This window comes from Oppia nitens, unplaced genomic scaffold, assembly GCF_028296485.1.
Source record: "Oppia nitens isolate AA-2021 unplaced genomic scaffold, nextdenovo-longstitch-racon4-pilon3 scaffold5_pilon_pilon_pilon, whole genome shotgun sequence".
Lineage (NCBI taxonomy): Eukaryota > Metazoa > Arthropoda > Arachnida > Sarcoptiformes > Oppiidae > Oppia > Oppia nitens.
Window position 1 is genome coordinate 5221400 of NW_026533243.1, and position 24456 is coordinate 5245855.

The following is a 24456-nucleotide window of genomic DNA, read 5'->3' on the forward strand; positions in this document are numbered from 1 at the left end:
TATATATATATATATATATACAATATATATAAAACAAATGTGCATTTCTATAACCTATTACAGGCTCATTGAAAATCAATAAGCATTTAGTTTAATAATAGAGTGAATATATGGCCCTCAATGACCATTCATTCAAACAATTTAATAATATGTTTAAAACCACAATTATTCCTCACGTTTAAACATTATATTATTTATTATTATTATTATTTTACTTATTTGGCATATAAATCTTACCACTAATTTTAAAGTGTTGTGTATTTGAGATTTATTTTTATGTTTGAATTATTCACTATAATAGATAGTTATAAAATAATTTTTTTAATATAAAAATTGAATTAAATTACTAAATGATCCAAAAAATTAATAACCATTTTATTGGCATTTTGTCGTAGTTTTATAAATTTTAACAATAAAAAACTAAATGTTATATTAAACTTTTTTTTTAATAAAAATGGATTTATAAAAAAAAATTATGTAGACTTAAGAAAATAAATAATGGATCGGAAAAGAAATCACAAGAAAAAGCAAATCAAACCAACAAAAACTTATCAGTCAGTCATCTGTAAAATTATAAGTAAACTTCGTTTCACTTAAAAATCTTTTCATTATATTTTTAATATTTTTATAAATATATACAATATATACTGTGTGTATATAACTGTCAACTCAATATACAGTATATATATAATTCAATAATATACAGTACAGTATTATACTTTGCGATCTGTAATATAAAAATTATAGAAAACATTATATACCGGTATATATAACTTTAATTTATTATTTATTTTTAAAAACCTCATATTTTAGTTTTACAAAATACCATTGAAAACCAGTATAAAAAATAAATTWAAAAAAACATTTGTACTGTATGTTTATTATTATATAAAAGTGTTGTTTGAATTGATCAAATAATATTAGAATATTTAAATTTAAAATAACGTAAAATTTTTAAAGTATTTATTTTTTCTTAAAAATCTTCTAATAATATATTAAATACTATGAAATTTAGTATAAAAATATTAAAAATCACTTCATTTACATTATAAAAATTATTATTTTATTTAAAGTTAAAAATTCAATTTAAAGATTTTATAACATGTGTTGTATATAATATGTTGTTTTACTTGTTGTAAATTATACTTATTTTTATTATTTCTTATAATTGTGAAAATTCAATTAAAAGATTTCAAATATATAACAAAAATTAAAAATAATATTTAATTTCAATGTAATAAAACTCAAATCAAATGCTGTTATCTTAATATCATTTTGTTGATGTTTTCCCAAATTTTTTCAACATTTAAATTTCAAAAATCATATTTTTGTAAACTTCTAATTTAATGTCACTTTATATCTTAAACGTCTATAATATCATTAGTATAGCATTTATTTCACATATAACTTATATTTTTGTGATTAAAGATATTAACAAAATAATTATATATATAAACGATTGATTGAAAACTATTAATTATTGCAAAAGTTTTAGTCACATAAACACATATAACAACATATTTTGAAAGTCATATATTATCAAATATTAGCACATATTCCCCATATAACTGTAATATAATGTAAAATAATAGTTGAATTACATTTTTCTTATGTATTTTTAAATGTATTATTTATTCAATTTTTAAAAAATAGTATTTTATATGAATGCAACATAATTTGTTAATTTTTGTAGACAAATAACATAATATTTACGATATTTTTTCTAATATTTTCTAGTGTCTGCTAAAAGACAATAGGAATGAAAGCATTATTTGCATTAATTTAAATTTATACCAACATTTTAAATTAAATAATTTTAATTTACGTGTTTTTAAGTATGAATAAGAAAAAATGTAAAATATTGTTTTATCATTAATTGTAACACAAAATTAATTGATTGATTTTAAATATAATCACATATTTAGACTTTTCAAAGCAAATATTATCACATATTTTCATGTTTTTAAACAAATATTTCATTGAATAAAACCTGAATTTTAGTCACATATATCTAAAGTTACTAATCATTAGTTATGTTAAATTATACTAAAATACCTTAAGTTAACTTAATTATTAATAAATGAAAATATAGTACATAAAATCTATCTATAATTAATTAAATAAGTAATATTAAAAACAAATAAAAAAATTAACGAATTACAACTTTTTTTTAAACTAAAATCTAATATTACTATAAACAACAATAAAACATAATATTCTCATAATTAAATATTTCTAATTAATACATGTCCAACAAATATTATTAACCGTATAAAATTGGTGTAAAAATAAAATTATACTACAATTAATGTAAAAATTATTACCAAAAATACATATTATTGCCTATTAATAATAATAATAATAGCAATAAAATTCTCACTATTAATTAATATAAGAGTTCAAGGAAAATAAATATACAGTATATATAATATAATCTATATATTTTATAGCGTGTTAAATGTATTAAAAAAATAATTTAATTTAAAATCTATTTTAAGGGTTATATAAAAAATGTAAAAAATAATTTATTTATAGCGTTTCGCAGCAAAAAATAAACTAAAACAAAATACAAAAACTTGTTTTCTATACATAGATTTTAGTGATTTATACCATTTTCTCCTTTTATATTCATTACGAGACAATAATAATGTTAGACTTATATTAATGTCGCTAAAAAATTTCATTCAAAATTAAAGTCAGTGACAATAATCAATCTTTTAGATAGAAAATCTCAATACTTAAGCACTGGTAGGACACGAGGCGTACTGTAAATGTTAGTTACAAACAAAGGGGACTAGAAATAAGGCTACCCTTCAATGTTATACATTATGAGAGCAAATTTGCATAAAACTAACATTTATTTTTACTGTTTTTATACCATAACTTTCAAAGCTTAGTATTTAATGTTAAACCATAAGGCAATAGGCAATCAATGCGTGGGAAATACAATTGAATGGAAATCAGTATTAATCTAAAAATATCGATTCAATGACTAACAATATGACTTCCCAATAACCGCTATACTAAACGGTTACCATATTATATTCCTAGTGATTGTGTCCAAAAAAACTACTATTCCTCTTGAGTTTGTTTGACTCACCACTGCGTATAATACAATGAAGGAGACACTCCTATATTTAATGAGATGTACTCCGATTGCAATTGTCTGGTAGTTTCCGCTTCAACTCTCATGTAATAACAGTTAACACTCAAAAAGTTGTCTAATTTGCAAAAATATAGTTATATACGCGTATATATCTAAACAAAAACTAATATTTTTTTCTCATTGATTTTTAATTGATTTTTCTAACCTATTATTAAAATTAATTACAAATATTGAACTAATAATTAAAGGCTAAGCAATATTGAGTGAACATAAGTTTTCAAAAAAAAATTATATCCTTATACTAACATTACTAACAGCATTTCTTTAAATATTAGTTTTCAAAAAAAACTAACTATAATTCATCAAAATTATTTGCAAATTATGTCATTTATAATAATAATATATTCCATTAAATTCAAACATACAAATAATAAACTCAATAAAAACAGGACATAATGTAATGTTTTTAAAATATATATATACATTAAATAAATGTATAAATTAAAATGAAAAAATTACACAAAATAATAAATATACCTTTGAGTTGATGCATCACATAAATGTCACAAAATTGTTTTAACAAAATAGTAACTAAAAAATATATTTTAAACGTATATCACATCTAATCTAAATAATGCACTTATTTCTCTTCCTCTATATTTTATATATTATTATTTCTAATACAATATATTATGCAAAATAAAAAAAAATTAGATTAATAATAATAACATTACATCAAATCTAATACAATGTACTCTTTGTCATAGAATATAATATTATTATATTATAATATATAATATAATGCAAACATATGAATAATAGAGCATATATTTAGGTCTTCATATATTTATATAGTTTGAGATCATTGTAAAAACATATCTTTCTATTGTATTATAAATATATATTAATTTTATTATTTGAATTGAAAAAACAACAAATGGTTTATTGTAATAAATATTCACAAAGATGTGTTTCATAAAATATAGTAAAATATTTCACTAAATATATTAAACCACAAAACTTTGATTAATGTAACAAAAATTAAAAACACTTGAGTTTGAAGTAAACAAAATAATTTATTATTATTATTTAATTAATAATGTAATTGTGTTAACACATATGTTAAAATGTGTTAAAATACTGTTTTTATTACACCATAATGTTTCAATGGGAAAGGTGTTACCTATATTTTTATTTTTGTTTAAATTGTCGACTCTTGATATAAAAATAAATATAATTGAAAGTAATAGCTAACAAATAAGAAAAAAAGTAGGATAACATTTATTTAGTTATTGTTTGATTATTTTTGTTACTCATTATTTTATATACTTATATACTTAAATCTTATATAACATTTCAGTTAACTTCAATATAATTCAGTAAATCTTTTACTCAAAACTAATGAAATGAATGCAAAATCGTTAATATCAAAAACCAATACATACTTTTACTGTATAATATGCAGTGTATATCACAATATAATAAAAAAAATCATTTACTTTTACTTATAAAAGTGATGTCAATCTCCTCAGGGAATTACTGACTGTACAGTATATTTCTTTACGATTATATCTCAAAATTGCATACTTTTTGATGATAAATATTATAAAAGAAATATATAATGAATATAACAAAATATAATAAATATTAATGATATATAGAATATACTGTCTTATTATTATTATTATTATATATTTATAAAATGTCAGAAATAGTTTTCTTATGTTATGTCAATCATTAATTTAGTTTCAATGAAAACTGGTGTATAAGTCATCACAGATTTGTCATTAATGTCAATCTGTCAGTAAGTATGTATGAAATGAAATGAAAAAAAAGAAATAAAGAAAGAATCGACAAATTATATCTATTTTACTCACAAAATCTAATAAATTTATTTCATACTATTTGAAGAAATTTATTATTTAATTTCCTAATAATAACATAAATGATTCAAATTAAAATAATATATAATAAGATTATTAAATTTGAATTCATAAAAATATTTACACGTGCGGAAAAATAATACGCGTTTTTATATGTAGTATCAGTGTAATGGTCTATAAAAAAGGATAATAAAAATCTATTTTCATTTAAAATTAATCTTATTTACATTTAATAGTTTAGATATATTAAATGCAATTCATAACATCATAGACTAGACTAAACATCTAAGTTATAAATTACAACAATTAATAATAAAAATGTCTTATAAATAGTAGAAATGCAGCAATTTTTGGTAAATCGTTAACAACTAGAAATAAGCTCAAAAAATGGTTATATAATATAAACATTAATAAAAGTTAATCCTAACAAAAATTATATAATAGTCTCTGAAGCTAATAATGAAAAAACAGTTGCTATTTATTAAAATATCAGTCATTTATAAAATAAAATAATGACTCGTTTTATATTCATAAATGCATTTTTGTCGACTGAAAACAATAATATTGTTATTATACAGTATATATATTTAGATTTTTTGATTATAAACTTGTAATGCAGTAAAACGCCAGCAAAATGTTATATAAAAATATTTATATTATTGTTATTTCAAATTGCAATATCCTTTTCAAAAATTTATATTTTAGTGCTTCGGATGAATTATAATTACGGTTATATAGACTTTTATTATAATAATACAGTAATAATAATAATATTTATAATGATAGTCTGAATTTTGAAGGAAATACTGTATAATACTGTATTTTAGTGTAATATTGAATAGAATAAGCAGTTATTTATACAAACATTTTCATATAATTTATATAAATTTCGGGATTTTTTAGATAATAATTTTATTATTGTCTTATGTCATAAATCTTTTACTTTTTTTATTTTGGTAGACTTATAGCATAACAGTGATAACTGTTGAATAAATAAATAACATTTTAATAACACAGCATAACATAACTTCATACGTAAATTTATATTCATATAATCACTATTTTTAATAATAATAATAAGTAAAATGATAGAAAATATTTTAGCATCAAAATGTCAAACACATTGTGATTAAGACCAGTAAATAAAACTATGAATCTATGATATAACGCTATTTTTGTATTCAATCGTTATATTATATGTATACTAAATCATTTTTATAATGTAAAATGAGTTTATTAATTCATAATCTAAAACTAATACATAATACGTTAGTTTATAAAAAATAATTAATAAAAAATTCCTGTATTTATCAAGTTGTACTAAAATTAAATACAGTATTATTAAACTATAATCAATATGATAATACTGTATATAATTCATCTTTAAGTGCAAAATAACATTGATTAAGCATTAAAGCAGATTTGTTGTCATCAAAAAAGCAAATACAATAACTTATGATATGAAAACCTTAAAACATTATTAATGAAAATATTATACAAAATATTTATAACAAATACACTAATATCTACACATTCCTAACAAATTAAGTAAACCGTGCATTATATGTATTTGTAAATTATGTATGCTATCTATCAAAAGTCAGATATTATGGTATAATTTTAATGGACTTTTTACACCATATTATCGATGGCATTACATAAATAGCCGCCAGAGATGTTACAAACATACACTTTGGGGTTTTGACTATAATTTTATTATTAATACAACGCTAAATATTTAGTGTATACTATATATAAATATATCTAACTGTTTTAAATATCCAAAGTTAAATTATATTTGAGCCAAATATGTCAATCAATTGTCATATATATATATATATACGGTATGCTAAGTTACAAAAGTTTTTAATTTTTTAGCATTTTTGTCTCTTTAGATATATTTTTTACTAATTCGATGCATCCTATCTATTAAAATATGATACATTATTATTACGATATTGGATATACAGTATTGGAAATGTTTGATTTAAACATTTAAAAAAAAGATTTCAATGAATGGCATAAATGCAGACAATGCTTATAATAAGCTAATATTTGTCTTAAGACTCTTAACAGTTGGTAAATGTGTCATAATTGTAATGATTATGATTTTATAATTGTTTATATGCCGTAAACATCTTTTATAAATCGTCGCTCATATGTGATGTAATTATTTTCCTATTAAACGTTAGATTATAATTAAAACAAGTTATGCTAAGATAAATGTATGTAAATTTAATATAAGTTATATAATATAAGTAGCATTTAAATAAAAATTTCGAAAACCTAATTAAAGCAACAAAAAAATCAACAAATAATTCAAACGATTTACTGTATGAACAAACATTTTAATATAAAATTTAATTAGATATTGAGTTAAAATTTAATGTAAATCTTGAAAAAATTACTCAATAGTGATATTATTTAATAAGAAAATTGTTAAGTTTCATAAAGTAATGTTGTGTTTAAATTGATAATTACAGTAAGGAAATCGCAAATAGTTTAATTTATGCAATTGTAAAACGTTAACCAATTTTTTTATATAAAAACGTGTATAAACATAAGTTATTTAATTAAAAATGCAACAAAATGTGCTCTCATAATATCAGTTCAATTATTTTATAATTAAAATTTGAAATCAAATGAAAATATTTTGTGAAAAAACTTGTTAATTGTCAACAAAAATTTGACAAAAAGTTACTTTCATTGATAATAATAATTAATATCGACAAAATTATATGACAAATAAATTGTTTTAACCCATATTAGTTAAATTATATTAAAGATAATTATTAAAACTATTTTAATTTTTGTTTTGTCAAAATGGGTTCCAGTTATATGTCTCTGAAAAATAATAATCAATAGACAAGTAAAGCATTTGATACTTTATTAAAAAAATAAAACATAAAATTATTACTATTATATTAGTTTGTTTTAAATTACTGTCATTTATTTTAGTTTAATGATGTAATGACGTGAATAGTTTTGCCACTCATTAGACAGTCATCTCAGAAAATATTTATATTTGTTTGTATACAATGTATGTCTAAAATCACTTCACTTCAATACATTCACTATAAATTAATATAAATTACTTCCTTATAAAGTGTTTAAACAAAAAAATATTGTGTTTAATATCTATATTTTTGTAGATTTTAATTATTTTATAATAACAAAACAATATTTTTGAAAAATTATAATTATAATATAACTAAAATTAATTATAACAAATACATTATTTTAGTCAGCATTAAATTATGTGGTTTTACCAAACAAAATACATTTTTATCAGCTTTTATTATATATTAATATCAAAAATAATTAATTAAACCTATTTTTATGCAAATATCACATATGGATAGAATACAATACAATACAGTAATACTAAATTAATAATATAATGAAATAACCCAAAATGTAAACATCAAATTCAAGAGTATAAAAATAATTAATTAGTATAATGATTACAAATACAGTATTATAACACAACTTTATATTTATAATTATATATTATATAATGACCTATTGTATTATTTATGGTTTAAATTATAATTTATCATATTAAATTCTTCAATGTGTTTAATTGACAATATTTAAACTAAAATTTTTACTAATAATTATTGTGCAAACTTATGACTGTATATATTATAAATATGATTGTTAATAATTTATTAGTTGGCAGCAATTATAATTTTTATAACATTGTCTAATAAATTAATTTTATTAAATTAAAAGATAATAAATGACAAGTAATTACAATAAATACTAATAAAATACTAATAAATAAATACAATAAAATCAAACATTTCACAGTACTATGAAAGTGCTTATTGAGATTAATTGCTTTAAATATTTTTAATGTATTAATACAATAGTAAGCACTTATACTAAATATCTGATAAGATTTAACTATAAAAATATAATACATTTTTCAGATATGATAAAATAAAAATACATACCTTTTTTTATAAAAATGTGATGTATTTTGTATACACAATGTGTATCTTCAATAATAGTCAGATTAAGTAAAAAATGTCAAATGTATTCAATTTATTGAATATTATAATACAGTGAGTAATAAATTTATACAATATATTAATATTAATAATAAACGGATATTTTATTAATCAATTTATTGTCGATTATATTGAAATCAGTGGAAACACATCAATGCGATAGTCATAAGTGTTGTATAGTTTATGGTATGAAATGTCAGATTCAATGCTATTATTAAATGGCTTTAAAAGGAAATCAAATTATATTTTTGCCGACAATTCACTCTTTATTATGAAAAATATTTTAATATATATTATATACACAGTATTTCTCGATATTTTATACAATATATAGCAATGAAGTCACTGTTATTATTAACATTAGAGACCAAACATATTATTTAAGAGCCACTATCTGACTGACTGTCAGTGATAGCGTCGGAGGCGAGGGATATATACAATACGGTCGGGTAATAAAAGGTTGGGCACTGGGAATCTACCAGTGCTTGTCAGCGATAAATCACTGTATTTACAGTCAGTGGGAGATAGAGAGCCGTGTCTTTAGCTGATTGCTGTGATGTTGTATCAGTCAATGGTTAGGGTATCTTACAGTTTGTTGTCGAGTAACTACACTCTCTCTCACACATCTAACTGTGCGCTAAACAACACAACAAACAATGCAAACTCTGTGAGACTCAGTCACAGACTGGAAAGTACTTACATTCAGTCAATCAGTTGTTTTAGGTATCGGTCTTTCAGTTGAACCCACACTCGTTATCAAAAAACCAACCGATTCTGCGCCCAAACACTGTTTTACCCAAACCCTCAGCACTGGTAGTTTGAATACAGTCTAGTCATGTTATTTATGTGTATATACAGTATAACATTGCTTTTGTATAAATATTATAATATTTATTATAGAATTGCATTAAATATTTGAAAATACAGTATTTGTTTAATGCATTTTAAAAATTTTATATAATGTATAATACAGTACATATAATATTGAATCAAACATTAGTTTTATTATTAATGGACAACAATATCTATTGATTAATCATAAAATTAATTATTATTATAAAAAATATCTAAATATTAACTGCGAGCAACTTATACAGTATATTATACAATACAGTACTGTACTGTACATACAATTGATATATCTATGCTTAGCCCACAAATACCACCATATCTTGAGCTAAAGGTTCCGCTGTAGTGAACCGTAATTAACAAATTGTACTAAAAATGCATTCATATTGTTATATATAATTTAATGCATTGGTTATGGTGTTAATCATCTCATATGAAAAAAATATTTTTTATTTGAAAAATCTCCTAAAATAGAAGTTTATAACAGGAATATAGTATTTGTATGTAATGTCGAGGGAGTGTTTTCTGGCACTTTTCATGTGCATCACTGTAACCATACTGTAATTTATAAGCTTTATATATAGAAAGTAAAATTTAAAGGGGGAGTCATATAAAGGAAGATTTGGCAAAAAAATACTATTAATACAATTTGATAGTTGATATGCAACTGAAAGCAATAGTTTGGAAAATATTTCGATTAAATATCTAAAAACCTGTTTTAAAGAGCACTGCCATTCCCTGCCATCCCTTGTGTTGCATTGACTATCAATTTTGCCACTCTCTTACTCACACAATCCCTGTGCCATTAACTTTATACACTATAGTATTTATACATATGTTATATAAATATGTGGTATAATATAAACCCAGTGTATGTTTTTGATATTTACGTGTAATTCGTTAATAATTTATTTTTTTACTTCAAGGGTTGAAAATTATTATATCATTAAAGAATTTTTATGCATTTTTCTAGAGTATAGCTCGTAATCTCAGTTATAATTCTCTATTATAATACTTATAGTAAATTAGTTAATAAATATTATTTAAAACAAATGACCAAATTATAAATATACAAATGTGTTAAATAGCTTTGTACTTATTTTTTATATTACAAATGAATAAACCTGTAATGTAAAATAATTTATAAAATTAAAAAATCAAATAATAATTAGACAACTTTTATTTTATTTTCAATAATTTAAATGATCTCAAGTATCTGATTCATACAAATTTTGTTGCATTAAAATTATTTGATACAACCAACAAAAAATTAATTATTTTATATCATATTATTTGTTAGTTTATATAATATTAAATTACCGGTAAATATGTTTTATAACAATATATTGTATGCAAATCTAGTATTTTTATGACATTACATATTTTCATTTTTATTTTTGTCAATCATATAAAAAATTGGTTATTTAATACATAAATTTGTACAATATATTGATTGTGCATAAAATTTTCATTATATGTTTTCAAGTCTTAATTTAGAGAATATGTTTTACCATCGATTACATCATATCTTATTTAAAGATAAAACTAATGAAAATTCAATTTTCATTTATATAATTAATGCTTTAATAATATTTTTGGTAAATGAATGAAATTAATTTAAAAGTTATATTAAATAATTTTCATTAATACTATTATATTTCATTATTCTCTGAATATTTAATTAAATTTTTAATAACTTTCACTTCTTTATCAGTTCTCAAATAACTATCTATTTCTGTGTCTGAAATCTCTTCATCAGATTTACTGCAATCTAAAGAAATCTTCTGACTATTTGTGTCACAAGTATTTGCAATATTTGGTTCACGTATAAAGTCATCACACAATTCACCAGATTTTAYGTTAGGGTTGTCTTCCTTTACAAATGTTATACCATTTACCGATAAATTTTGTTTAATTTGTTGATTATAATCAAAAACAAGTGATGATTGATAAGTGAGGACTTCATCCAAAACAGCAGAAATGTTACACTTATTGACATTTCTTTTATGTTTTGGCAGATGTGTGGCCAACCGTTTAATAGCATTGACCAGTTCGGTGACTCTTTCACTAGTTGTGTGTTTATATTCAATACCAATGAGTCTGCAATAGTCCTTTAACTTTATTTTTCGGCGTTCATATTGTTTGATTGATTTCCAGGCCAGATATGAAGCCGCATATATTATATGACACGGCATACGGCCCTCTATTAGCCAACATTCCCGAAGTAATTGTAAGATTTTACATACTTTCTCCTCTAATATCTATTAATATAGGATATGATATATAAAAATCAATAATCACAACAAATAACAAAAAACCTTTGTTTCGGTGCTATCGAAAGTGGCCTCACTTAAGATCACGGGAACTAATGACTCGATAGACATCTGTTGTGGTCTTTGTTGAGGAATTTCGGTGATCACTTGATTCAATATTTTGTAGAAATCACTGGAATCACATCCAATTGTTTTACACCTTTTAACCGAAACTTCTTCATGTTTAGTGTCTTCGCAATTGTCATCTTCGAGATTATCAATGATATCATCACTCGATGTGTCCATTGTTTACATCAATCAAATGCAACACAACTTTCACATCAAATCACATGACAAACACTGACGTAATGTTAAAGCAATCAAACAATGTATTCATTGAAATCATATTTTGGATAACTTTTTATTGTTTATTGCATTTCATTTGCAATCAATGTTTTTATAATTAATTAATTAATTAATTGAAATAATATTATTATAATTGCATTTGTTTTAAGACATTTGTTAATTTTTTTATTCATTGGCCATAATTATAACATTTTTTATTTTTTTCACTAATCTTGTACTCAATTATTAATTATTTACAATAAGATGACWGTTTGTTTAACTGAMTGTTAACAGTTAACAATTAAATTTAATTAAACAAATTACTGTACATTTAATACATGTATTTTAAAAAGTTTTATATTTTCAATGGTTATAATGCAATGGTAGTTAAAGTATAATATATTTAGTTAACAATTTGTTAAAATAGTTAAGTAATTAAATGTTTAACTAAATCTATAAATTAGATATAATTCTGACTTTAAGTCAATTCTATTGATTTATATAAAGAGAATCACATAATCAATGAATGCTATTGAATGTCAATTGAATACATATTTGTTAATATTTATACATTTTAAGAATAATTTGTATTTAGAAGTTGTAAATTACAATACATAACACAAAAATACAACAAAAAATATAAGATAATTATAAAAACATTTAAATAAAATTAATTTAAAGTTTTTACATTTTTAGTAAATATTATTTTCGAAGTATTTTTTATAAAAGTAAAGAATTATTTTAACTAATGAAARTGATTAATACAAATAGTATTCTTTATATTAAAAATACAGTAATTATTTATGTTATACTATAAAACATTTTTTATTCTTATAAATATTGCTAAATCATTAAAGATTTTAAATTATGTAGATATTTGTTATTTTCTTAATAATAGTTTAATTTATAGATATTTTTTAATGTTAAAGATATTTCTATAATTCAGTTTCTATATTTCTATATATATACAAAATATATATTTATAATAGTATATATATGTAGCATAACTATATATTATTAAGCTAATTAACAATTAATTTTATAACATTTATCAAATATCAAATTATGGCATATACAGTATATGAAACATAAATATTTTGTTTTTGATGAAAAGTGTAAAAAATATTTTAAGTATATTTTCTAAATGTCTTTTTAATAATTTAAATCCAAACAATATTCATTGTATTTGCATTTTTATATAAAATAAACTTTTAATTTATAGGTTTTTAAGTGTTTGACAATCACTTGTACAGAGCATTTAACAAAATTGCCTAWTAGTTAGAATTTTTATTAGTTTTTTGCAGATCATTATTAATAATATATTTTTGTAAATTAAAATATGAAACAATTTTGTCAAATGTTCTCTACACGTGTTCACAATTCAAGTGATAATAAGCTGATTAATAATATGTGAATAACCAAAATATTACTAAACATATATCAATAWATAAATTATATGTAAAGCAATGCAAAGGCAAACCTCCATCAATGATAACAATGGTTTACATATGTAATGTTAAATTTTATAATTTATTATAAATTAATTAGTTTTCAATTTTTTAATATACAGTATATTATAAAAATCAGTTAAAAATTTAAATCAGTACAATATTTTACTATAATATATATAAATTATAAGATGTAATAGACTTACTAATAGTCATTAAAATTATTATATTATATATAAAGTCTTCAAGACTTTGTAATATATAAATATACAATACATAGATAATTATCGTAATATAATTAATAATAAAGTATAAAAATGTTTTTATTTGTAGTCTGAAATGAATTATAGTGTACTCTAAGACAACATAAAACTCAATTATTAGCCTTTATTTTTTGTAATTTTTAAAATTATTGTTTAAATATCTATTTATTTAACTAATATTATCGTAATACAGTGTATATCTTAATATAAATACAGTATAACCTTATATATAAATATTTAGACAATTATATATTTAAACTACATGTATAAACTTATATAAATTAATTTATATCTCATAACTATTTTTAATAAAAATATTTTTTGTGCCTTTAAAAATATTTAATCTTCAACTCAACAATTAATCATTACTAAGTTTTATTATATAAAATTAGAAAAAAATTGTAAATAATTTGAACAGTATATACTATATAATTTATATTTTATCATTTCATGTACTATATATATATATTTATATATTGTTGTATATAACTACAATATATAGAATTATATATACAGTATATTATAACATAAATGTATTAAAGAAATTCATTCATCACTTTTTTATTTATTGTTATACTTTAATTGCAATTATTATTATTTTTTGATTATTATTATATCAAACTATAACATTACAGTTCAGTTGTATAATAGTGTACTTATCATTAACAGAGCAAACCATTGTATAAACAAAATAAAAATACTTTAATTTATTGCAAAGTTTTATAGTTATGTAAGTACTGTATAATAAAAAATGATATCATAATAATAGTTTTATTTTAAGATAATGAAGTCTTAAAAAATAAAATAAAAACTAATTTAAATATTAAATGAAAATATTTATATTTTACATTATAAAAAAAAGTTTTATATAATTATAAATACCTATACTAGGAAGCTTACATTATATTAAAATTATTAACACTTGAGTTAAATTTGATTTTTAGTTTAAGTAAATTATATTATTTAACTTTTAAAAATCTTTTAGTTATTATTACTTAGAAATTAAAATTTAATTATAGAAACCAATTTTAATTATAAGTTTTTACAAATTCAATAAACTTATTTAGTTAACACATAATTCATGTGAACTTTAAYTTATAATCGTAAATAAAAAGTCTGAAAATGCAAACTAATAATTATTATTAATATAATACTAACTTATTATAGTATTATTGATATTTATATTTTTGCAAATTATCTGTTTATCAATCATTTATTTATATGTTATCGTATCTTATTTGCCAATATATAAATAAATAAATAGCGTAAATATATTCATAATTATCTGATTATAAATTAAATTGCAAAATGTAATTATCGATTATATCACGGATTTTGATTATAATTTTAAGGATATTCTAAAAATACATTTTTATATGTTTTTAATAGTTTAATTAAAAGTGTATTTAAATAGTAATAATAATATAATTTTTATATTTATATGCAGTTATTTTTTTAGTTTATGTATTGACAATTTTTAAATGAAAATGGATAAATTTATATAATTATTGCATATAAATAAAAACTATTTAAATTATTTGAAATAAAAATATCTTTTTTAAATGACACAAATTTAAAAAACTTATATTATCTAAGCATTTCTTAAAAATTTACCATAATTTTAATTTTAAATTAAATTTTTAAGTTATTAATATTAGTTTTTTGAGATATAACTATCATATAATAAGAGAATAAATATATTTTGAAATTAAATTTGAAACTCAAAAAAAAAAATTTTAAATTATATATAATTGATATTTTAATTTAGTAATTGAATAATTGAATAATAAAGATAAAAATTTTAATTATGTATGACATATAGAGTTGACAAAAAGGAGATATTTATAAAATAATAGCGAAATTTCAGTCTATGTTATGACCATTTCATTTAGTTTTTTCAATTTTTCTAATCTGATAACAAGTAGTGTTGACAAAAAAGAGAAATTTATAAAATAATAGAGAAATATCTATCTATGGGATACCCATTTTAATTTTGTTCTCTATATATTTGTTATCTTCAAACAATACATTGTTTTTATAAGTAATAATTTAAAATTATTAATAGTATTTTAATTATTAATTAAAGTAAATAATTAATTAATATAATTATATTAAACTATGATATCTATAAAAAAATGATGAGTCAAATTTTACAAAACTGATTATTATTAAATAATTATAATTATTTTTTATACGTATACTATTTAATAGTYTACTATACCGGTATAGTATAATATTATATTTATAGTATTATGTCTCATTAATATATAGTACATTATTACAATAGTTTTAGATATGGGGATCCCATAGTATAATAATAAAGTTAAATTTCTATAGAAATTTATTCCTGAGAAATTTTCTAGAAACTTTCTATTTGCCAATCTCTAATAACAAGACATTATAAATTTTAAAAAATAAGAAATTAAATACTATTAGTATTAGTGTTTTGATTAATACTCAAAGTAACAAATAATTTATTCAATTACATTAAATTGAAATCTTAAGTCTATTAATGAAATATGAATAAAATTTTGCAAAAACTATTATTACAGTATAATATTATATAATTAAATTAAATTTATAATAATATATAGAAATTAATGATAAATTTAAATTATTTATGAATATGACATTTTACAGTAGCAAATCATATTTAAAATATTTTTAATCTTTTAATTAAATTAAAAAATAGATTAAATTAAATTAAAATTTAATAAGTGTATTATTTTCATAAAGAGTTTTATAACAAATTTTAAGATAGAAATGTAATTATAATATATAAAAATATTTTTATAACAAATTCAAAATAGTTAAAAATGATATATTTTATAGATTTTTCAAACAATAATACTATATAACAAAACAAAAATATTTAATTTATAATTTTAACATAAAATGATTTGTATGATAAATATGAATTAATTGTGAGATTTATTTTTTGATAATTTGGAAGTCAACCACTTTTTTACAGAAAATCTGTTTTCTTTAATATTTCGTTTGGTTTGTAAAAATTTTGATGAAATCAAATTAAATTTTTTATTCACAGATCGTTGGCGACCATTGACTGATAATTTTTGCGGTCTATGGTTCATAGTTCGGGCCACATGTCGGCTACCATTTAAGATATATTGCAGAGGATTTGAATATTTTTTTGACCAAATATGATCATCAAATTTGTTTCGCAACAGTCCTGTTGTCGTAATTGTAAGCATCTATTGAATAAAATTATATATTTTAATTAAAAATAATTAATGCATGTCGTAGTTTGACTAATTACATAGTTTAGTTTAAATTTGCTATAAATAATCTAAATAACTATTTAATTTAGATAAGTTTTAAAATATTAGACAATCAGAGAGAGAGAGAGAGAGAGAGAGAGAGAGAGAGAGAAAGAGAGAGAGAGAAAGAGAGAGTCGTGGGAATTAACAAAATTATTAAACATAATTTACTCATTAATAAAATATATGAAATATTTAATTATAGTGTATTTATACTTTAAATTCTTGTAATATCAAATATGTGAATTTTCACTGTATACTATTTCTATTTAAATAAATAATAAATTGAGTTATAAATATTTATGCTTACATAAATAATTATTTTGTTATTATTAAATTATAAATTTATTGAGTACATTGCATATTTATATACACTAATCACTAGAAAGTGTATTAATATTAGCTTTAATACTGTATTTATAAGGAAAATTAATTTTTATAGAAATATTTTGTATTATAAATTCATTTTAATTGATTTTATAAGATCTAAAACTACTATTTTGAATACGAGTGACATTTATAGAAAGTTTTTTAATGCAAAATCTATTTCATGAATAAATTGTTGAATAAAATTATTTGTTTTTCATGTAATTTATTTGATAAGTAAAATGATTTAAATATAATTTACTTTATTTGGATGTAATATCGCAACCGGACGTTCATTAGATGTAGCAAAGTGTGTGTCCATCACTTGAACAGGTAATTGAGTTACCGGTGGAAGAGCTGTAGTGCGAACTCCATAGGGATTGAACATTGTTTGCATTGGAGTTGAACTCAAATATAAGCCATCAATTATTGGTGGCATCAATGGTTTGGCAACAAATGATGGATAAACTTTAGGTCTCTTTTTTATGTTTGTTGTCTTTGACTTAACTTTACTTTTAGGCTCTCTTTTAAAAGGTTTAGTCATTGACTCTTCTATCTGTTTTTTGAGACAATTATTTTGGGATTTATTTACTATTTATTTATTATAACGTATTAAATATAAAAAATCATTTGATAGTGATGTTTGCTTACCTTAGTATTAATTTTAATAGGTCTCACATAAGTATTTTCATTAAATGTATGCAATTTTTGTTTATTATCATTTTCTTGATATTTATTATTGTTAATATTTTTGGCATAATTTTGTGATTTTAGTAAATGAATGCCATTATTATCAACAATTTTGTCAACTGTATTACCACTGGTCTCTAATTTGTTCACTTTGTTTGACACTTGTTTATCAGCAATACTTGTCAATGCAATAATAGGTCGGCCATTGAATCCAGTTTTAATATATTTTTCAACGGTATCACTATTTTCAAGACCAGTTGGATATTTAATATGATAGTGAAAATATGGATTATTTGTAGGTATAGGTAGTGTAGGAATCGGCTCCTCAACTGTTTCTCTCATATCATACGCTGTTTTATATTGAGATGCAATTTGTTGTTCACTACTATAATCATTATTAATTGGCTTAACATATGTTTGGTTTGGATAATATCGATCATAAAAATTAATCTCTTTTGACTCATTAGTTGGGATAGCAAATGAAGTATTGATGTAATTAGTGATTTTGTGGTCATTATTATCATTATTATTTGTTTTGCTAACATCTAAATTGAAATCATAATTTTGGTTATCATTAATATCAAGATTTTGTGTCTTCTCTTTAGGAATGGACTSATAAAAGTACTGTTGATTTTGATAATATTGTGGATTACTCTTAATTCTCTGTATATCACTTGTGGCCACATTTCGGACATTATTGGGTGACTCATCCGAGTCATAGGGAATGACTTCTGATATTAATGGCAATGAATAAGGATTAACATCATTACCATATGTTGAGGAATCAATCGTTTCCATCATTTTATTGTTATTACTCTCAATGTCTGCATTCACTGCATTCTCGATCTTTTGCATTAAATTCTGATTTTCATAACTATTTTCTTTGAAATTATTGTTAGTTTTAGTGTTTTTTCCATAAAATGCTTGATTATTGTGCAGCCAATGATCATCAGTTGTAGTGATGGGTCTCCACTTGCTTTTTGTGTCAATGTTTGGCATACGAAAGCCTGTAGTCATTGAAGAACTTACTTTTATATCTCTTACAATCGATGGTTTACGCCATGTCTGCTCTGATGATATGTTTTCTTTAGTATGAAAAGTGGGTTTTTGTACATTAAATTGTTGTTGACTTTCTCCAGACTTAATGCCATTATTGAAATATTTATTATAGTTATCGGCGGAGAATAATATGGTATTCCTATTCTTATTGTTAGCCAWTCCCTGTTTGTCCTCTTCATTGCCTTAATTTTAGTAAATATATAAATAATTTAATTATAGATTATGTATAATAGTAGAGCTATTGATGTATTTATTTTTATTACTTTCTATTTATATTATTAAAATTACTAAAATATTAAATGTTTAATATAAATATAAATATAAGAAAAACATGTGATTTATCACCCATTTGGCTAAGAGTTGAGTAAACAGTGGGAAATGTTAATATAAACATAAATTTATAATTATTTTATTTAACTTACAAAATAACAGGATTTCTATTTAAAGAAAATCTTATAAATACAATAAACAAAATATATATTAAGATATCAATAGTCCACATATGGTAACATACTTATAGGCGATGTCTGAATCCTATTGCCATAAAGTGGATCGTAATGATTGTCAATGTTTTTAATATTTTGATGGTATTGTCTGGTATCACCTTTAGTGACATCCCCTGCGCTATGCATTTTAGTGTGTGATTTGGATCCATTGGTGTGTGTCTTGTATGTGGTGTCCACTTTACGTCCGCGATCGACAAACTCAGTTTCAGTGATGATCTTATACCCCCTTTCCTTCCAACCCTTATATTTATGAGCGTTATCTTTATGTTTGTATTTGCGATCACTTTCTGTTAAAAAATCAAATCAAATATAACTAAACTACTTTTAAGTTACAGACATTTATGTAATCATAATAATTGTTATGAATTTGTGTGCAATATATTTCATTAAATTTTAACAATAAAAATAAAATTAATCTAAGTTGCAGTTTCATTATATAAATTTTAGATAATTTTTAATATTTATTAAATCATCAAAATTGATATTTAAATAATATTTCTTATATTTAATTTTATACAATATATTCAATAATATGATATGTTAGAGAAGGTGTACGTGTTTGTCATTTTATTATTTTTGTTTCAATTTAATATACACTATATATATATATAAACTGTATATGTATGTAAAGTTAATTTTGTTATTTTAATTTATTTTATGATTAAATAGTACAGTATTTATTATAACTATTATTGTTTTGTTGGTATAGTTTTATTTGTTGTTATTGAACTCAGGGCTAAACATTAACTATTAAAAGTAAAAATAGTAAAATAACAAATATTATTTTATGTGTGTTAAACATATTGTTATTTTTATATTCATTTTGATATTTTAAGGGAATAATGAAAAATAATAATAAATWGTTAATGCATTAATAGTTTTGTCACCTGATATGCAAATTAAAATAATTCATTACCAAATATATCATACTATGCCATACCTGGGAAAACTGTATCAAATGTGTGTCCATTAGTGGCATGAGTTTGCTGACTGTCTGAGTACTGATGAGGATCGGCAACAGTCAGTGTTCCGCTTGGGCTCACTGTTCCGTCCGGTGCTATCACTGTATTGGTCATTGAACCTGAAGTGTGTTCACCGTAATTGCCCCCATCATCTGCACCCTTATCCACACCTAATTTATCTTTATTGTAGGCCGAGTCCAATATTTGCTCTGTTATATACAACATATGGTAAACAATTATCAACATTTTTAATGCAATAAAAAATAAGTTTTGCATTAGAAATACAGGTATCATTACCAGTATATAAATAATATAAATAAAAGATACCACATATAAATAAAATTATTCAATCATACAATTAACACATTTTTCTTATTATAATAGTTTTGTATTTAAGTGTTTCTTATTTTTCTCACATAATTAATATTTTGTTGTTTCTAAATATACTAAATATTAAAATCTAAACATTTCACACAAATGTCAAGTCTATTGTAAATCATTAATTGCAATCTTATCGTATATTTTCGTGTAAATCAGTCATTTTAAGTTAAATTATTATATTAAAAATTTAATGTTAAAATATTTTTTGAATTCATTCAACTTATAAATATAATATTTTATTAATTATGCTTAAAATATCGTTTTTTAGTCATTTTATGTTATATTTGATTATTAAAAATAATCATAATTTTTAGATAATGTTTTTCTGTTAATCTGTTAATGTTTTTAAAAATAATTGAGTGCCTTTTAATTTAAAGCTATTAAAATACTAATTATATATATAATGATAAATTTTTACATAATTATTTTGTTGTTATTGAATTTTGTTTTTTTTGTTAACATTTGTTAGATTAACAATAAAAACCAAAACAATATTTTATTAACTATTGCTATAATCAGGTCGAGAGTTAATCATTTGTCTGGTAAATGATGTTTCAATAATTTTTTCCAAGAATTACATGACTAACTCATTACAGTATAGTCGATGATATTTTTATCAAAAAAAACTTAATTGATTGTAATAATATGGAAATAAATGTTTGTTATCACTAACAGTTTATCTATTATTATATTAGTAAATGATTATAAACTATAAATATAATAAACATTCAAAAACTGAAAAAATCATTCAAAGAATATAATATTTAAGTTATAAAATCATATATAAAATCAGTAATAAAGTAATTTTAATAAAAAATTAAATAAAATTTGAAAGTATATTAAAAAGTTATTTGAATAAGTATTTGAAGGATGTTTAGTCATAAAGTAATAAAATATAAGAAAATAAATGATATAAGAGTAGAGTATTGATGACAAACCGCGTTCAAAGAACTCAATTACAGTCCTTTCCTTAAGAGCCCTCTCATTGTTGGCCCGTTTGTCGTGTGAATCAATTTTCTTATTCTTGTTTACATTGACTGACTCTTTCGCCTGAGAAGACCTGTCTTTATTGTATTTGACTCTCTTATAGTCCATTCCCTTATCATTTCCCGATTGACTCTCACTTTTCAATAGGTTTGTCTCTAAAGTCAACGGTTCCTCTTGAGTCGCATTATTAGTATTACCGTTATTATCGGTAGTCAGTGAATAGTCAGCACTTGACTCACTGCCTGTCAAATCATCTGAATTATTATCATTAAGGTCTTTGTCATCAGTTAACTCTTCTTCCGTTACATTACTTTTGTCTGTCAATAGTGGTATAAAAAATCAATAATCATGTCATCAGTTAATACAGAATATTTGATATGTTTTATTGTGTATAAAACACAGATAAGAAATTTCCATTAAATTATAGTATAAATTGATATAAAGTTTTAAAAGAGTTTATATTTATTTATGAATCATATAAATAGTTGTCATTACCATTATTTGGTGACTCATAGACAGTAACTTTGTAGCCAAAAGTTTTCTTAATGAGTCCGTCCTCATCGTAATCATTATAAGTATAGCTATTATTTTTATCGGTATCGATGTCATCAATAAGCGTTTGATTATATCTTAATGGATCAGTTAAATAGTGGACAGTCATATCATTATCGGAACGTCTATTATTTTCTTCTACTTTATCGGGTGTATATATGTCATCATAATAACCGGGGGGATAGTATTGGGCGTATGTGCCTATGATTTACAAAACATTTGAACAATCTTATGTCTAATTTGTAATGTAAATGATTATGCATAATAAGTTAATAAATAATAATTTATTTATGTTAATTAAATAATGAGATAATTATTATAATGTAATTATTGAAAAAATGATAAATGTTTGCCTTAGATTGAAAATTACTGTTTAATACTATAATATTAATGATTAAAATAATTTTTAATAATAACTAAACATTTTTAGATAGAAATTGAAATTTAATAAAATTACCCTTTTCTTTATTAATTGAAATATCATTTTTGACTTTTTGTGCAAAATCTTTATATTTATCTGACAATTCTTTGCCGAGTGGACTCAATTTGCTTATGGATCGCATGATTTTAGCCAACTCTTTCATCATTGAATCAAATTTCATCATTTTATTAGGAAGTGTTGGCTTATTGTGATTATTATAATTATTAGCTTCCGGTAGACTTAATCCAAATATTTTGACACTATCTTCAGGTTTATTGAGCTCAGCCTTAAATAACTCTGGATTCGGCAAAATGTTATGTTTGTCCCTATTTTGTTGATCTTTCAATGCATTCATATATTGCTTATGTGTTTCCAATATCTCGTGATCTGACATATAATTTGGTGATTCGTTGACAAGTGATGAAAGTGGTATATCCTTATCTATATAATCAGTATCTATTTATTTGTAATTATTAAAAAATATGTTATTTTTTATGTCAATAAAACTGTTAAAAAGTCGTTTATAAGTCAATGAACTTTTACATAATAAAAAATGATAATAAAATTATATAATAATATATATATTATAAATTTAATGGGTGGAGTGTTATTGATATAACGATCACTATTTCTAGTATATATTATTTTATGCATTATTTACAATAGTTTAATATAATATTATTTTATTATATTTATTTCAAGAAATGCCTTTTATTTAAAGATTCATCTACTGTATAGTAATGTAGGAAAAATATTAAATTATTTATTATAAAAACTGACACAAAACAAACAATTTTCATTATCATTATAATTAATTAACTACATTAAAGTTATAAATATTATTATACTACATATTAAGTATTATATATAATCTAATTAAGTAAAATGTAATCAATTTAAACGTCAATAAGTTGACCTATCAAACTGTTAATGTAATAACTAAACACTGAAAGTTCATCAATATATAAGATTTATTAAAATTTAACTCAAAAAATAATTAATTAATTATCTATAGAATGTTTCAAATATTGTATTCAAATATAATAATAGCGGAAATTAGTGATTACTAGAATAATTAATATTAAGGATAAT

The 24456-nt window shown here is 21.3% G+C and overlaps 2 protein-coding genes across 2 annotated transcripts; both read right to left on the reverse strand.

The window, feature by feature from the left end:
* Positions 1–11052: 11052 nt before the first annotated feature.
* On the reverse strand, positions 11053–12465 carry LOC128961576 (transcription factor IIIB 50 kDa subunit-like). Its single transcript, XM_054307828.1, has 3 exons — positions 12173–12465; positions 11552–12115; positions 11053–11070 (listed from the first exon to the last, which is right to left on the reverse strand). The coding sequence occupies exons 1-3, from the start codon at positions 12410–12412 to the stop codon at positions 11053–11055; spliced, it is 822 nt and encodes a 273-aa protein (XP_054163803.1). The 5' UTR covers positions 12413–12465.
* Positions 12466–18053: 5588 nt separating this feature from the next.
* Positions 18054–22808, reverse strand: LOC128961577 (putative uncharacterized protein DDB_G0282133). Its single transcript, XM_054307829.1, has 6 exons — positions 22757–22808; positions 22343–22708; positions 21002–21232; positions 20070–20348; positions 18617–19737; positions 18054–18362 (listed from the first exon to the last, which is right to left on the reverse strand). Exons 1-6 carry the CDS (start codon positions 22806–22808, stop codon positions 18054–18056), a joined length of 2358 nt encoding a protein of 785 aa, XP_054163804.1.
* Positions 22809–24456: the final 1648 nt, after the last annotated feature.